The sequence below is a fragment of the Mauremys reevesii genome, linkage group 2 (genome assembly GCF_016161935.1).
Source record: "Mauremys reevesii isolate NIE-2019 linkage group 2, ASM1616193v1, whole genome shotgun sequence".
Classification (NCBI taxonomy): domain Eukaryota; kingdom Metazoa; phylum Chordata; order Testudines; family Geoemydidae; genus Mauremys; species Mauremys reevesii.
Window position 1 is genome coordinate 269,753,214 of NC_052624.1, and position 18,257 is coordinate 269,771,470.

An 18,257-nucleotide genomic window follows, 5' to 3' on the forward strand; every position below is an offset into this window, starting at 1 on the left:
TCTCACATGGATGCTGAGAGGATTACTTGTTTGTAAAAAAGATTAAAAGTGCCTTGTAAATATTAATTATTATTATGTAGAAGTAAGCAAGTTACCTGTTCATTACATTCCAGCTCCATCTGCTTTGAGAGTTAAAATCTGCTTCCTCCACAGCACTAGAGGGCTATGCTGCCTTTTCACTAGACCTACCTCTCTCTCTGGTTCCCTCTTTTCTTTTTGAAGGAAGCAGTTCTTTACTCGCCTGTGGAATCTCTATTTAGGTTGGTCACATTGTAGTCACCATCTTTCCACTTGGAGGAGGACTAGAGAGAGCAGTATTTGGACCAGTCAAAGCTATTCCCTAATTAACCTGATGGATCACTGTTGAACAATACAAAAAATACCGCTAAACCCTCTCACTCCCACAGAGTGAGACACTCGGAATAGAAATGAAAGATACAAATTTGATATGGCCTTACAAAACACCATCTTCAAGCTCTTTTACTGGTAAGAATTATGGATACACATAAGAGAGATAGCATGTATTCTACTGCAGTCCAGTCACTTTACCCTAGTGATATTAAATGGAATACTTCACAGTTATGCTGAAAATTTCTGATGCCAATAAAACAAAAACAAAAAGAAAACACAGAAGTAAAATCTGTGAGAAGGGCCTGCTGAAGTATTTCAGCAGTCTTTCTGAAAAACTGAATATTCACTGTAAAAATGTGCCTCGTTTTTTAAATAGTTACACTGAATATTTCTGTAATTCATTGCTTAAAATCAAATATAAAAGATATTTTGTATTTTTACAGGTTTCATTTTAAGATAATCTGGTGGCAGTTTCAGTTGTATTCAAAAGTCATTTTACTGTTGGTATGATTCAAGCGAATTCACGAAGAACTGAAGCAACTACATTAAGAACCACTATAATCCAAACTATGTTTAGATGGTTAAGTTTTCACTACAGTGCTTCAAACAGTTTGGGGACTAAAAAATGATAGCAGGTTACACCTTAGTTTACTAAAAATATTGCAGAATACAACAAAGTAAAGATAAAACAACAAGGAAAGCTGCTGCTCTAGATTCCTTGTGTATTCCAGGTTCTTAAGCATATTACTTTGCCCCCATTAAGGACTAGTTAAAAACCTATTTTTAAAAAATTGAATTATATTGATATTTTAAAATCAAATTCAATGGGATGAAGATTTGGCTCTCAATTCATAGACAGCACTGATCATTAAGTATTCAGAATGGCTCAATTTAATAGTCTGCTTGGAATAGACATTACCTGGACTTGGCAATGTTCACATTTCTTTTGTCAGATTTATTCTGCAGAAAAGTCTCAAATGCTTCAATGATCCACCATCAAAAGACAGACACCATCAAGACAATGTAGCAAAAGGAGGCAGAGAAACACATTTGTTTAACTGGAATATTGGATTTAATGATCTAAAACGTTATACTTACTTGCACTGTGCATGATAATACTTAATAAGATTCTGTAGAAGGTCCACACCTTTTTTTGTCTTGATTTCATTAACCTTAATGAGATACTGTTGAAATAAAAACAGAACTTGCTGATGATATTTGTATGTTAGATCTTCAGCTATATTCAAACAGGAGAGCTTCTGTCTCCAGTCTGTTCAACTAATTCAATAATGATCTCTGTGGTTACCTTGTTACTGATTTACAGAACATTGAATCAACACAATGATTAAAACCGGAATATACAAAATAAATTAGTATGTTTTTAGAACTCCCAAATGAACTAATTTTAACAATTTCTAATACAAGTTTGCCATTTGCAGGAATTATTTTTCATCTCACATTGTAGGAAGATATGCCTTTTCGTCACATCACAATTAGTGCATTCCTTCAAAATAAGAATGTTATCAAATTCTAATTGATTGCTCCTCAAATTGAATATAAAGAGAACTATTTTAAAAGTTACTAGTAAATATTTTAGAAGCAATCATCAATTAATATTGATTGAACTAACATGTCAGTTTAACAGGCATCACCAGATTCTCAACCAAATATTTCCTAATTTTAGGAACAATATATCAGAAAAGACATCCTGAACAACAATCCTTTGCATCTAAAGACCAAGAAAGCTATTTTGCTTACTATGCTTTCTTTAGCCCAAGATCCTTACTTTAACAATCTAAACAGAGGTCTGAAACTCAAAATGAGATGATGGCAAAGCTATGTCTTGCATAGGATTTCCAGAACAAGAATCTTTAATATAGTTCAGCCACTTGACAGCCAAATGCATTTTCCAATTCCACCACCAAGAGAATTTCATCACCATTCTTTAATAGGATCCATAGGACACTTCTATTAAATATGTCACATAATTAAATGGTGAAAGTTGTTTCTTACTTCGCACATCTGCAGCTGAAATAGTCGCCTTTCCTTCTCCATTTCTTCTGCTATCTCAGCTCCTGTTATCTCTGTTCTTATCATCCCGTGCTGTTTTGCATGTTCTCTTTTTTCCTTTTCAATTTTTGTGCTGCAATTATAATTAAAATAGATTTCAGGAAAAACTTATTTCACTGTCATGAGATCTAGTAATTTTACTTAAAATAAATAGTATAACATCATGATGGCAAAATAGCCACTCTGTAAATACACATTCTCCCATCTTTTTAAGCTCTACATATTTGAACACGTTCCCTTAATACTATCTTGTGATTTGAGAGAACTGACTTGCAGATGAAATGCTGAGATCACTATTAAGTGAGCCATCAATGAACTGAATGAGAAACCAGAAGACTGGGGTGTAATAGATACTCCAAAATGTCCTGAATGCAGGCCAGCATTGGCTGAATTCTCCACTTGGCCCAATAAGCTGTAATAATAGAAGGCTTCCTACTGTTAAGCAACATCCGTCAAACAGCTTCTGAACATTGTTACTCCCTCCTCATCTTGTCATGCAACATCAACACCATGAGATGCAGAGTGCTAACTTTACCGTGGTGCTGAGTCAGTAGGTCGGGATGAAGAGGAAGTAATATGGGAGGCTGAACCAACAGAACTGAGAAGGTCGGACAACCAACATTGCTTCAGCCAAGCTGGAGCAAGGAGAATCATTTTGACATGATCCAACTTCAGCTTTAGAATGACCTTTGTGGGGACTGGGATTGGGGAGGAGGAGAAGCATACATCGAAGCTAATCCCTAATTGAAGTGGAAGGGGTCCGTTTGGGAGCCTGGGATGAGACTTGCTTGAGAACAAAATTGATGGCACTTCTTGTTGTCTCTTGTTACAGTAAGATCAACAGTCAGAATGCCCCATTCTGCAAAGATGGACCTCAGCACACAGAGGTGTGCTTCAGAGACCACTCATGATTCTGGGAGAAATTCTGACTGCAGTAGATCTGCCAATTGGGTATGAAATGACAGATACGTTGCTTCAGTTTTCAGTAAGGATAATGACGAGTTTGGGGGTAGCGGCTAATGGGAATGAGAATAAGGAAGCAGCAATTCCCACATCTGGAATGGAAACAAACCCAAACTCAAACACCTTAATGTTCATTGGGACCAAATGAAGGTGCCCAGGTAATCTCCATCCAAGAATACTAAAGAAACTGGCATATGAAATTGAAAGCCCAATAGCAAGGACTTTTAACAAATTCATAAACTCAGGGGGCGTACCCTATGACTGGAGAATTGCAAATACAGTGCCTATATTTAAGAAAGGAAAACATAATGGTCTGAGAAACTACAGGCCCATTGATTTGACCTCCATTGTATACAAGGTCTTAGAACAAATTTTGAAAGAGAGAGTGCTTAAAGATACAGAGGTAAGCGGTAATTGAAATAAAATTCAACAAAAGGTAGATCGTGCCAGACCAACCTGATCTTTCTTTAAGAAGATGACAGATTTTCTAGACAACGGAAATTCAGTAGCTCTGTCCTCCCTAGATTTCAGTAAAGCATTTGATAGAATTCCATATGGGAAATTATTAGTTAAACTGTAGACAACGGGGATAAATACAAGAATTGAAAGGTGGGTAAGGAATTGGTTAGAGGTGAGACTACAACAAGCCATATAGAAATATCAGGCTGGAGGGAGATTATTAGTGGAGTTCCTCAGGGATCCATCTTGGGATCTGTGACAGAATCCCAAGGGTACAACATGGAACTGGGGTACCGCAGTGCCCCCTTAACTCTCCAGCCTGGGCTGTCTCTCACAATACTTTGCTAGTGACAAGCAGAAAACCCCTCTATGTACTGTTATCACTCAGCACAATATGTGTAGCCCCACACCCAGCTAGATTGCATAAATGCTCCCAGAGCCATTCACGAATCACACAGAGAAAGGCACTGCAAATCTCTCAAGCCCACAGCATTGCATCCTAGATTGTACTGTCTTGACCTGATCAGAAGCCTGACCAGTGTAAGTTTATTACCCAGTCTGCCCCTCCCTAGATATGGAGAGGACACACATTAGCCTTTGTCACCAGAACTGAAATTTCCCAAGCACTTCAACCAAAACACACTGGTTTTGGTAAAATATAAAATAGATTTATTAACTACAGAATGATAGATTTTAAGTGATTATAAATAGCAGGTACAAAAGGTCAGAGATAGTTACCAAAGAAAATAAAAGGTAAGCACAGAGTCTAAATCTTATTAGACTAGGCAGTATTTGGATCCAGCAGTTTTCTCACCCCACTGGATGTTACAGTTCTTAATACATAGGCTTTCCCTTTTAAGCCCGGGACCAGTCTCCTCAGTTAAAGTCTTTGTCTTCCCAGCATTCTTGTCACTTCCAGCATAGGTGAGGAGAGGAGAAAGGCAAAAGCATGTTGCCACTGTCCCCTATTTTATATCCTCAGTCTGTGTGTCTGGAAAACACTAGCCCAGACACATCCTGGTGGGCTTTGCTAAGTCACAAAGTTGAGCAGTCCCCCATTGTGTGATGCTTGCACACAAGACCAATCTTATTTAATATTTTCATTGATGACAGCATAAAAAGTTCAGTGTTCTAATAAAATCTGCAGATGACACAAAGTTGGGAGGTACTGCCAATATGGAGGATGACCGGACTATTATGCAAGGAGATCTGGATGGCCTTAAACTTGAGTAATAGAAATGACATGCAATTTAATAGTACAAAGTGCAAGGTCATGCCCTTAGGGCAGGGGTGGGAAAACTTTTTGGCCTGAGGGCCACACCTGGGTATGGAAATTGTATGGCCGGCCATGAATGCTCACAAAATTGGGGGTTCGGAGTGTGGGAGGGGGCTTTGGACTGAGATGGGGAGTGGGTGTGTGGGGCGGGGGGGGGGCGCGCTCCGGCTCCGGCACTGAAGAGTTTGGTGTGGAGGAGGGTGTTCCGGGCTGGGACTGAGTGGTTCAGAAGGCGGGAGGGGGATCAGGGCTGGGGCAGATGGTTGGGGCATGGGAGAAGGTCAGGGGTGCAGGCTTCAGGCGGCGCTTACCTCAAGCAGCTCCCGGAAGCAGCAGCATCTTCCCCCTCCAGCTGCCCCGTCTGCAGGCACTGCCCCTGCAGCTCCCATTGACCACAGTTCCTGGCCAATGGGAGCTGCAGAGCCAGTGTGTGGGGCAGGCGCAGCATGTGGAGCTCCCTGGCTGCCCCTATGTGTAGGAGCCGGAGTGGGGACATGCCACTGCTTCTGGGAGCCATGTGGAGCAAGGCAAGCCCCCAACCCCACTCCCCGGCAGCAGCTCGAAGGCCGGATTAAAAGGTCTCATGGGGCAAACGCTGCCTGCAGACCGTAGTTTGCCCAACCCTGCCTTAGGGGCTAACAACAAGAATTTTTAATACAAGCCGGTGACTTATCAGTTAGACACAACAGAGAAGGAGAAAGACATGGGTGTACAGGTCAATTGCAGGATGACTATAAGCCATCAACGTGGTGAAAAAGGCTAATGCATCCTAGGATGCTTCAGACAAGGTACTTCCAGTAGAAATAAGGATGAATTATTATCATTGTGTGAGGCACCGATGAGATCTCATTGAAATTCTGTGTACATTTATGTTCTCCCATGTGTAAGAAAGATGAATTCACACGGGCACAGATGCAGAAAAGGGCTACTAGGACAAACAGATGAATGGAGAACCTGCCTTACGAGAGGAGACTTAAGGAGCTTGCCTTGTTCAGCCTAACAAAAGGAAGGCAGAAGGGCAACATGATTGATATTTATTCCTTTGATGTATTTATAGAGAGCAGAGAGGGAGAAGAGTTATATAAATTAAGAGCCAATGTTGGCACAAGAACAAATGGACATAAACTGGCCATCAACATGTTTAGGCTTGAAATCAGACAGTTTTCTAACCACCAGAGAAGTGAAATTCTGGAAAAGACTCACAAGGGGAGCATTGGGGGCAAAAAAACAATTTTGTTTCAAGACTGATCTTGATAAGTTTATGGAGGGGATGGTATAATAAGGTTGCCTACAATGGCCATTTCTTGTTGCAGCAGGTGCTCGTGACAGGGGTCCCTGAAGAGAGATGGGGCAGAGGAGTGGGTAGGTGGGATAGAAATAAAGGGGATGGAGTAACCCTTTTGGATAATCTCTAAAACCCATTTGTCTGTTGTGATGGTGTTCCAGATTGGGTAAAATGGTGACAAGGCGGTCTCTGAATGGACGGGGACCATTTCTACTTCCGGAGTTAGCGAGTGTGGTGGTCTCGTGCCCTCAACCACACCGTCAAAATTGTTGTCTGGAGATGGGACTGTTGAGATGTCGAAGGCTGATCTTGCTTCTGCCAACATCTGTTCTGTCTTTGTTTACACCGTTGGTCATACTGCCTGTGGGGTTGACAGTATCGTGTTGACCGGAATCTCTGATTGTAAAACCTGCCCTGTTTCTTTTTGTTTGCAGGTACGTAAATGCACAGGGTTTTTAAAGTCTTTTAGGGTTTGTAGTGACACATTAGTTTTGTTTGTGAATAGTTTTTGACCCTCGAAGAGTAAGTTCTTGACCGTTGCCTGGACCTCCCTCAGGAACACGGAGAGATGGAGCCAAGATACACGGTGCATGACCACAGATGTCGCAATGGATCATGCTGGCCATGACTGCAGAATCCAGAGAGGCCTGAAGGGACATCCTGGTGATAAGAGACCCTTCGGAAATTTTCGCCTTGTATTGTTTTTTGTCACCTGGAGAATTTTCAATAAATGTGGACATTTTGGAGAATACATTGTGTGTGTATTTTGCCAATAGGGCCACATAATTGGCTACGCGTAACTGAAATGTAGCGGAGGAATAGGCTTTTCGTCCAAAAAAGCCTAACCTTTTCCAATCCCTATCATATGTGGTCGTTCAAGACTGGTGTCGTTTTCCTCTTTTGGTTGACCACTTCCACTATTAAAGAGTTTGGTTCGGGGAGTGTAGATAAAAACTCAGCCCCTTTAGCAGGTACATAGTATTTTTGGTCAGACTTCTTATATGAGGGTAGTGCTGTAGCTGGTGTCTGACAGATTATTTTTGCAGCCTCCAAAATAGCATAATTAATTGGCAGGGCTATCTTTGCTGCTCAGGATGCCTGGAGTATGTCCATGAGATTATGTTGGGTTTTTGATAGTAGTTGTAACACAAGGTTGAGAGATTCAGCTACCCTTTTGAAGAGGTCCTGAAAGGATTTGAAATCATCCCCTGTAGTGGTGGGTGGTGGCATTATGGTTTCATCCGGTGACGAAGATGAGAGGTGAGTAGGTGGTGAAGTGTCATGTTCAGCTGTGTCCTCAGGTTCCTTAGTCTCTTCCTCTTGTGTTTCTGAGGGTGCTGGGACAGTTGGTGAACGGGATCATGCTGTTCTGGACCTAGGCAGGCTAGGGTCCTGCGGTGTTGGGCCCTAAACATGGCCCACAGATACCGCATGGCCAGTTAGGTGGGAATGGTATGGGGGGCAGTGCCCATGGGTGACCGTATCAGCCTGGTTGGTGATGAGATGGTCCAGGCTTGGGTGAGGAGTGTCAAGGAGTATATATTACTGCATCATCCTCTTCTGCCTCATCACTGGAGATAGAAGGGACTAATCTATAAGGAGTATTCAGCTGACTTGGTACCGATCTGGATGGGATACCCTCGGTACTGAGCAGAGGAGATTCAGGCATTGAGGGCACTATCAGGTCTGCATGTCTCATGAATTGCTGCAGAATCGTGAGGCTCGGTGCTGGAGACAGCATTATGGACGGCCCGGGAGTATGAGTTGGAGCTGCCGGTGCTGAGGATTTAGAGCTGTGCGGTATATGTACAGCAGGTGGCGCCATTGTACTGCTCGGTGCCGAGGTTTTCTTCCGCTCCATGAGTGCAGAGCTGGAAGGTTTCACTTTACTGTGTGAACCTCCATTTGAGCTTGCCCACATAGGGTCTTTAGCTCTTCGGGAACTCTCAGTACTGGATGTTCTCGGTGCCTTACAGTCTGGCGCTCTTGGTGCCGTCGGTAACAGGGAAGATTTTTCAGTTGGAGATTCTTTTCTCTTAGGCAATTCTCAGTGCAAGGATGTCTGCAACCACTTTTTGATTACCTTTCTTGGAACAGGCTCCTTGGCAGACATTGTTGAAGCAGAACCCCTGTCAGAGACTGCCGCTGGCGACCATTAGCCAGTGCGTGTCCTGGACTCAGAGTCTGAGGCTAGCCTGTGGGATTTTTCTATCACGAGGCGCTTAAGTTGGAGATCGCTGGCTTTTCTTGCCCTGGTTGTCAGCTTTCTGCAGTGTGGGCACTTCGAGTAATGTATGTCTCACCGAGGCAGCGGACACAGTGTGTGTGGCTGTCAAGAGACCAGAATGGAGAGTCTGCAAGTCAGGCAGGGTTTAAAATAGGTCAGCTGGGCATGCCTAAGAGAGTTGGTCTCTTAAAGAAAAAAAAACAGGGATAAACCCTTTTTGAGGCGATAGCTGTCTGCCTGTCGATATTTTTCTGTCAGCTCTGGAAACGCAGTTTAGGATCTGATAGACAAGCTATGTTCTGTTTGGCTTATGCATCATCAGAAAAGTTTCTATATACCAAATTCTGCTCTTAGTGACACCTGCACAACCCAAATGGCCTTAGCAGAGTTCCATAGGTATCACAAAGTAGGAGTTGACCCAGCAATTGCAAATGTATACTGTCAGCTGTTCTATTGAAAATGCATGGGCCAGAGACATACTCAACATATTTATGGAAGAGTGAGCCACAGCTCTCCAGAGTTAGCAGGAATAAAAAGTAATTTCATATGCAGATGTGACTGAATACACAGTTTAGTAAAAAGATGCTATTTTTACTTGGACATTAATCCTTTTGCCTTAGATTCCTCTGGAAGATGGGAATATTTATTTACTAATTTACAGGGATTAATATTTGTAATGAGACTTGATTATTAAAATATCTGTGTTTAGTATTAGTATTTAGTATTTAGTATTATGTATTTAACTTTAATAAAAAAATCAATCACTCTTAGTGGTCTGACTTTTCTTTCCCTTTTTTTTTCCTGCTTACATATAAACTATAGATAGAAAGCAAGGCAAATGTGATAAATAGGAGAAACATAAGGAAGAAGAGAGATAAACAGAGTAATAAAGCTTCCCTAAATCACATTATTAATCCCAACATGAAGTATACACTAATTATCGTCAAGGAAATCACCACTGCTGACATCTATCCAAAATAATATTTTTTAAATTTATATCACTTATCCAACCATCTTTTTAACCTTGTCCCAGTGTCTACAGCCACACTCAGTAAGAGACACTGAATTTTTAATATAACACTCCAAAATCTAATGCCAATCCAGAACTCACTTCCATCAAGTCTACCCTTGAATGCACTGTAACAGATTATCATGGGCCCAGATGCCAGAATTATGCACCAAGAGATGGGTCAGAAATAAAACTACCACCACACATTGAGTTAGAGGCATTATGAACTGAAGCTTCCCAGAGCTAAACATGATTTCTTCTTGTAAACTTATTTAAAATTAGTTTTGCATTACAACTAGTATACATATATAAAATATTGCAAATGTATGGTTTAGTAATATATTGTATTTGCTTTTTCATTTCTGACTATTCATCATTTCTTATAACTAATATTCTTTCTGTATACATAGACTATTTTATCTTATTGTATACTGCTTAAGACTAAAGTGTGTGAGCAGCTGTTTTAAGATTTTTTTCATCTATAAAAGCTGTCACATGTCCACAGTTTTGTTGTAACTGTAGTGTCTAGTTATTATATGTACGGTGTATAATTTGTCTGTATACCAACTGAAAATATACTGTACCAACGAGAATATTAATGGCTTGATCAGCAACCCAGTCTTCTTCCTTATTCTAGAGGAATATTAGGCATAAATTATAACTCTTCAATGGAATACATAAAAGCTTGAATTTCCATTAACACTGAAGGTTATACGTCTAATGTGATGTTCATGGCATTGAGAATATACCCATTCTTAATCCTTCATCTTTACAGGTTCATCAATGGTAACAATGAACAGTTCTGAACAAGAATGAAAATCCAAGAATGTTACTGACCTGCTAAATAAATCTGAGTCATCTACCAAAACTAAGATAAATGGCAGATATCCTCAGTATCATCATCATCAAGGTTAGAACATAAAAGGTTTCCCTTCTCTGACAGTAAAGTGTTTTCTCTCTTTGTATGAATTATGACAAAATGAAGAATACTTACAATTTGGTCTCATAATCCTTCCAGGCTTTGTCAAAAGGCTTTTTAAGATCCTTAGGAAACAGAAAATGCACTTAAAATATGTTTATCAACACTTTTAAATTGTAGGTTTAAAACTAAGATATCATTCCAAAAATCATAAATGGCATTTTTAAGTCTTTTAAATCTTTTCAAATATTCCTTTCCCACAGATCTTAAGACAGATATGAACCACACATTTTCCAAGTGGAAATTTAATCATGCAACTTCTATTATAGTTAGCAGAATCCATGCAGATATGATGAGAATAAGTGCCAGCATAAGAATCTGGATGCATGGATGGATGAGATGGATAGTAAGAAGCTGAAATCTAGGCAACCCTGAAATGTTTCCCTGGAAATACTCTAGGTTCGCTGAACACTTACCCCTTTAACTCCTTTCAAGTCTCCTTTTAAGAGAGAATCCAATGTGAAGATAACATTGTGGCTTAAGCCCTGGAGCTAAGAAAAAGAAAAAAAAAGCACTACTTGAGTTTAAAGAAACGTATAAATATCATGATTTAAACAAATATGCTGCACATATATTTTCACTATCTAATGTAGCTGAACCTGTGGCAAAAAAGTTCCACACTAATAGCAAATTCAGATCCATAAAGAGTTAATCAACATGTACATGGATGGAAAAAGAAGCAGTAAAAATATAGGAAACTTATGGACATTCAGGGAAACATGAAAAGTGAAATTAAAATTCACAGATGAAGGAGGCCCAGAAAACAGATCAAGGTAATTTTTAGTTTCCCTAACAAGCAATAGAACATTACTTGGGGAGCAATTTAAGAACGTAAGAACAGCCATACTGTGTCAGACCAAAAGGTCCATCTAACCCAGTATTCTGTTTTCCGACAGTGGCCAATCCAGGTGCCCCAGAGGAAATGAACAGAACAGGTAATCATCAAGTGATCCATCTCCTGTTGCCCATTCCCAGCTTCTGGTAAACAGAGGCTAAGGACACCATCCCTGCCCATATACTGGCTTCTGGGTCAATAAGGCTTTTCTTACAGTTCACCAAACAACAAACAAAAGATATGGAGCAATTCTAGCTTATCAATTGTTGCTTTAAAAAACAAAACAAAAATAAAACCACAACTCAGACCTGAAGGTCATTAGCAAACTTGGGCTCCACAGGGCTGAAGGGAAAGTTCCACAAAATATATCAAAAAGTGTATTTTAAGTTGGCATGTTTGTTAATTTAAGGAAGTTTGAAAACAATATCCTAGAATGTGATTCTGGAGATGATCACAGCCTCTGAAAGATATGCCTGCGGAGGGGGGAGGGGGAAAAGGATCATGAACATGAGCTACTGTTTAGTTATTGATTTCTTCATCTAATACAGTTTGTCAGCAGTCTTTCAAATCCCATCCGTCTTATGACTCGCAGATATCAGAACTGATTATTATCCTTGAATACAAAGTGGTTGCAATTCATGACATACACTCAAGCATCCTGGAAGGAGTTTCTTTACAATGGTCTTGAGTTATATATCAGTAAAATAAAATACATACATTCTAGCTTTTCATATCCATACAAAAAGTTTGTCCTCACGTCACTAAAAGAAAATCATGAACAGCCATCATATCATCTTCAACTGCAATTGCATCAACTCTCCTAAGTAGCTTGGAGGTGGTTCAAAACTTGGAAGGGAGAGCACACAGGAGTGAGACTGGTTATTCAGTAAGTGGGATTCCTTCCCCAAAGCAGTAATGGAATTAATGTCTCAACATATTTTCTATTAAACAATACTGAGGCCCTTACTATTTGCAGTCATTAAAAGATACAAATATATTTACCCCATTCTCTTTAACAAATACCATTATGCGTAACTACCCATAAGTTTCCCTTTATCTGACACCATTTTTAAATTCCATTGTATAGTCTGTATATGTTTCAGTCTGTGAACAGAATAGTCATCCATCAGCTCAGATTTTAAGACACATGTACCCAATTGCAAGTACTATTTTGACTGTGCATACTATACTTGCACACAAATTGCTAAATGCAGAAAACATTCATTCATATTTACAAATCCCACAATGATGTATACAATCACAATAAATGTTTGGACAAATTATTTGCACACCTGTTTTTAAACGCCGAGTCTATATACTGGCTGTTTTACAAACTTTGTCTAATAAAATTGTACAGCTATTTAACAGTTTGGCTAAAACACTACCTGTTCAAACTATCTTAAAGATGTGTCTACATGAATGTTAAGAGGGATTTTCAATCAAATTAATTTAACTGAAAAATAAATCTTTTAGCCTGTGTAGATGAGGCCTTTCTAACAGGATAAACGGCCATATCAAAACATTAATATTTGAGTAATGAACTAACATGCTCACAGAGTCTTCAAATTTAGAAGGTTACATCATTAAGTTGGGTTTGGAGGGAAAATAATTTCTTATTTTAATAGAGTCCTCTTACCATTATTCTTGGGGGAGATCATGTGGGGATCAGAAAATATCTGAGTGTTCCCTTCCATAAACAGAACAGATTTAGGCACTCTTAATCAGTGCCTCTGACCTCCGGGATATGTAAAGGTGAGCATTTCCCAGCTCCAAGAAAGCATGACACGAATACCATCAAATTCATTGGGGTGTGTCAAAGTTACTGCTATAATTTCCCATAAAAACCAGCACACTGAATTTTCTGAACTTTACACCATCTTCAGACATGAAGATACATAAAAAGAGACCCTAAAAATATACCTGTTAACCAAAATACAATTAAATCTGAACAGGCGTCTGTCTCCTTGAATTATGTCAAAAGATGAATAGGTACTACTGAATTGGAATCATTAAGAATCCAATCATAAAAATCTTGCACAGAAAAATGTCTGTTTAAGTCAGTAATTCTCCGTACCCAGTGATTCTGTGTCTGCATCTTAAGCTAATGCTTCTTGCTGCTTCTATTGTGCAAATGCCTGTCCTTCACAATCACTACAAAATAATGTGTTTGGCTGTCAAAGCATTTACTCATGAAGTGTAAATGTTTCCCCACATGCACAGACACCAAAGATTTGGGGTAACAAGCACAAAAAATTGTCAGGCAAGAGTCCTCACCATGCCATTCTGCGACACTAAAGTTCCAGCAGTTCATAACTTTTTATCAAAGACTCTCAGTACTATTCCTGAATATCTAACAGCTCTCTGGATTCCATTCCCCACTATGCCTTTTCTCCAGGAAGTTTCATGAAGGATGAAAAACAAAATCAGATAGCCAGTCTCCCCTCTCCCCAAAACAAAGTTGTTAAATAACAGAAGGATTTTCTGGTCCTAACTTTAAGAGTTTCTGAGAAACTGAACTAGCAGATGTATTTGTGAGAAAACATCCAACAAGTTTTACTGTGTTAGAGTTTATCATCTTTATAAAGCTGCAAATATAACTACCTAGAACAGGTATTTTTTTTTGCAGGTGGGAAACCAATTTCCATATTGTGGCTTTTGTGTATTTGTAAATAAAAAGCAGAAATTAAGTTATTTGAGCAGCCGCATTTTTGAGATTCAGGAGTCCAATTTCCAAGCTCAAACACTAATTTAAGGAGTAATTAAAGTTAATTTAGCACAGACACTGGCATGGGTGGGAATTAAAGTAGACTTTTCTAGATTTACCTGGAGAACCAAGGCAAAGAGGAAACCAAGCCAGAAAAGGATAGCCATCCTCACTTCCTGATATGACCATCCCATGAGCAATCAGTTGTCGAGGTAAGGGAAAACTGGGTTGCTCTGGTGACTCAGGTCCACTGTTGCCACAGAAAGTACCTTTGTGAAAATGTTCTAGACCCACTGTGAAGCTCAGGAAGCTCCTATGTGCTGAATTAAAGTCTATATGAAAATCCATGTCCTTCAGATCGAGAGCTGCAAACCAGTTGTCTTTTTTTAGGGAGGGTATTATGGAGGCTAAGATGATCATCCTGAATCTTGAATGTCATACGAAGATATTTAGCTGAGATCCAGGATCTTCAATCTCCATTTTGCGGGGGGATGAGGAAGTATCTGGAATAGAAGCCCTTTCCTCCGTGTTGAGGAGGCACAGACTTTATCGCACCTAACTGGATCAGGGAATCCACCTCCTGAGGATCCTCTCATGAGAGGGCTCTCTGAAGAGGGATGGAGAGGAGGGTTTTGGGGGAAAGGGCATAAATTCTATTGTGTAGCTTATCATCTAGGATTCATTTGTCCAATGTGATATGCTGCCACATAAGAAAGAAATGGGATAGGTGGTCACAAAGGTAATGGGGATCCGCCAACATGGAGACTGGTTGGCAGCTCTTGAAGGTCCAGTCAAAATGATTATTTGGCTGGAGCCTGGGACTGGGAATGAAGTGGCAATGAGGTGTTCTGTCTGCTGCACTGTACCTTCTAGGGTGGCTTCTAGGTGTCTCATAAGCCCTTTGATGGTAAAAGGGCTGAGAAACAGGATAGTGCCTACAAGAAGGAAGTTTGGAGTACTTCCTCCAAGGCACAGGAGTGTATATCGCCAAGGAGAAGAGGAGTTGCAGGGAGGCCTTTAGTGAGTAAATAGAGGAGTCACTTTGTACACTTAATAGACTGTTGACCTCAAAGGGAAGATCCTCTACCATTTCCTCGACCTCACCAGGAAGCCCAGACGTGCAACCATGAAGCCTATCTCATGACAACCAAAGTCACCATGGAATGCGAAGCCATATCTGCTGTGTCTTATGACCCTTGGAGGGATAATTGGGCAAGCAATTTCCCTTTGTCCAGGATGGCCTGGAACAGATCTGAGCTCCTCCTGTTAGCAAATTCAGACAATTTGTTATAGTTAAAATCATACTTAGACATCAGGACCTGATAATTTGCTACGCAAAATTGCAGACTGGTGGATGAAAAACTTTACCAAAGAGATCTAGTCTCTTCGTATCCTTGTTTGAGGAAGTAGACCTAGACTGGTGCAGCCTGTTGCACTGCTTGACAGCCTGGACCACTAGAGAGTTTGGGCTGGGTTAAGAAAACAAATATTCCTCCCCCTTTGATGGTACCAAGTACCTTTTCTCTGTCCCTTTCAGAGTTGGAATAAAGGTGGTTGTGCTAAGCCAAACTGCTTTGGTGGGTTCTGATAAGGCATTTGTGACATTGCACTCCATGTGTTTTACGGAAATATGCTTATGAGTGTGAATATGATGTAACTGGAATATGCTTTATACAAAATAGTTTCTTGTAAGGTATCATTACAAAGGTTATAACCTACTGAATATATTCCTCCTATTTGTATGCACGTATCATTCTTGTATCTGAAGCTAGAAATATGGAGTATAATTCTGAGATTCTATTGTAATTATGCAAAGTGTGGGCCATTAATGGTGGTTTAGAATCTTGATGGCTACCATTGACTATGACAACTGGTTGTAAATGGTTTACTTACCTGCAAACCTTCCTGGGTACGTGCGAACCAGCCCTGGAAGAATGGAGGCTGGGGTCTCACAGGACATGTGAACATGTCACATGATACTGGAATCCATCTTAAACCTGGTGCTTTTCCATTTAGAAGGAGGGGTTGGGACCCAGAGAGACAAGATATTCCCGCCTTATGCCAAAGCTATAAAAGGGAGTGGATCCCAGTCATAAGAACACCCCTGCTTTCCACCTAAGATGTCTGCTGGAACTAACAAGGACTGTACCATGCGAAAGGATTGAGCCCAGACTAGGAAGGAGTCTAGTCTGTGAAAGAAGCTTATTGGAACATCTCTGAAGGTGAGATTTACCTGTAAACAGTTTCTTAATGTATTCGGCTTAGACTTGCATGTTTTTGCTTTATTTTGCTTGGTGAGTTACTTTGTTCTGTTATTACTTGAAAACACTGAAATCCTACTTTTTATACTTAATAAATCACTTTTGTTTATTAATTAACCCAGAGTAAGTGATTACTACCTGGAGGAGCAAACAGCTTTGCATCTCTCTCTATCAGTGTTATAGAGGGCGGACAATTTATGAGTTTACCCTGTATAAGGTTTATACAGAGTAAAACGGATTTACTTGGGGTTTGGATCCCATAGTGAGCTGGGTATCTAGGTGCTGCAGATAGGCAACCCGCTAAGCAGTTTTTAGTTGAAGTAGGCAGCTTTGGGGGCATAGACCAGACCTGGGTCTGTGTTGCAGCAGGCTAGCGTGTCTGACTCAATAAGGCAGGGTTCTGGAGTCCCAAGCTGGCAGGGAAAACGGGCTCAGAGGTAATTTCAGCACGTCAGTTTACAGTCCCAAAGAGGGCTCTGTGAACGAACCCGTCACAGCATTATTGATTGGAAGCACCACCTTACTAGGGCCTGTAGTCTGGTGAATATCCAGAAGTTTGTGAGTAGGGTCGTTCAGTCCCTCCAGGGGAATCTGGAGAACCTCCACAATCCTCCTCAGGAGGACCTGAAATTACCTATAATCACCTGGTAAGCAATGGTGAGGCTGGTGCCACTGCCTCATCAGATGATGAGGGACTAAGTGCAAAAGATGGATCAGGTGGGACTGGCTGGTCCAGATGGTGGTCCTCCTCATAACATCCCTGGGGGAGATGAGACTCTTCTTTGAGAAGCAACCTGTCAAAACTCCCACTGAGTCCTTGTAGCCAGCAGGTCAAAAATGAGGGTCTGAAGAGCACCAGTATGTCCATGGGGTGGGATCATATGGATATGGAAGGCATGCCCTTGGAGGGTGTCCCAGGGCTGGTAAAGTGCCCTATGGGAGTTAGAGGGTGTCCAGGAGACTCTGGAACCCCTGTTGGGATTCATCTTGTGCCTTGGAACTGTCAGAGGAATTGGTGCCTCAGCACCAATATGAAACATGAATCCTCCAATTCTACCAGTAGAACCGATAGTACTGTCTTGTGATGCCATGGTGGTGGACAGGACTGGCGAACAGCACACAGATGGCATACCCGTGTCTATGCCATGACTGGTAGATGGGACCAGTAAATAATGTGTCGTTAGTGTAAGAGTCTCATTGAACACTAGCAGATCCAATAGTATCAGCAACTCTGGGTCAGTGTAAATCACCAGATCCTCAAGGAAGGTACATGCAGACCTAGTGGATGTAGAGCCGGAGGGGATCCTGGCTCTGGGTGGAGCTGACAATGACGACTTGGGTTGGTCAGGGGAGCATCGATACTGTCAAGTCACTTTTTTTGCAGTGCAGTATTGTCAGTAAATGAGATTGTTCCCTTCTCAACTCACTAATGCATGGGCTGGTTCTGCCCCTCATGCAGGTGGTTTTGGAGCACCCTTGGCTTTGAGTACCCCAAAATGTAGACCCATGCTCCCTATGAGCTCCTGACACATTCCTACCAGTGCACAGAGTCTCACCAGACCCCAAGGACATGTGGGAGGTGGTCCTTTTCTCTGAGGACTTGGAGACAATTTCTCCCACTTCTTATGAGGCTGTTTGCCCTTACACTCTCATGTCTATGGTTGGACTAGTTGGTGGGCCTGACCTCTGAGGATTTGGAGCTAGAAGCACTAGGGCTGGAGGGAAACTATTCAGCCACCCAGAATTCTGGGGTCAGAATGGGTATCAAAAGCTCCAACTGTCTATAGAGTTGGAATTCATGAGATGTCAGGTTTGAGGAGGGAAAAAATGAAGAATGC

At 41.0% G+C, this 18,257-nt stretch overlaps 1 protein-coding gene across 4 annotated transcripts in view; it reads right to left on the reverse strand.

The window, feature by feature from the left end:
- ASAP1 (ArfGAP with SH3 domain, ankyrin repeat and PH domain 1) overlaps window positions 1–18,257 on the reverse strand; it is a 323,210-nt gene that overhangs the window by 116,769 nt on the left and 188,184 nt on the right. For all 4 annotated transcript variants that reach the window (XM_039523658.1, XM_039523659.1, XM_039523657.1 and 1 more), the window contains 4 exons: window positions 11,036–11,110; window positions 10,635–10,684; window positions 2,365–2,494; window positions 1,450–1,535 (listed from right to left, as the gene is read on the reverse strand). In XM_039523658.1, the coding sequence (XP_039379592.1) occupies window positions 1,450–1,535; window positions 2,365–2,494; window positions 10,635–10,684; window positions 11,036–11,110 (341 nt within the window). The remainder of the gene's footprint in view (window positions 1–1,449; window positions 1,536–2,364; window positions 2,495–10,634; window positions 10,685–11,035; window positions 11,111–18,257) is intronic.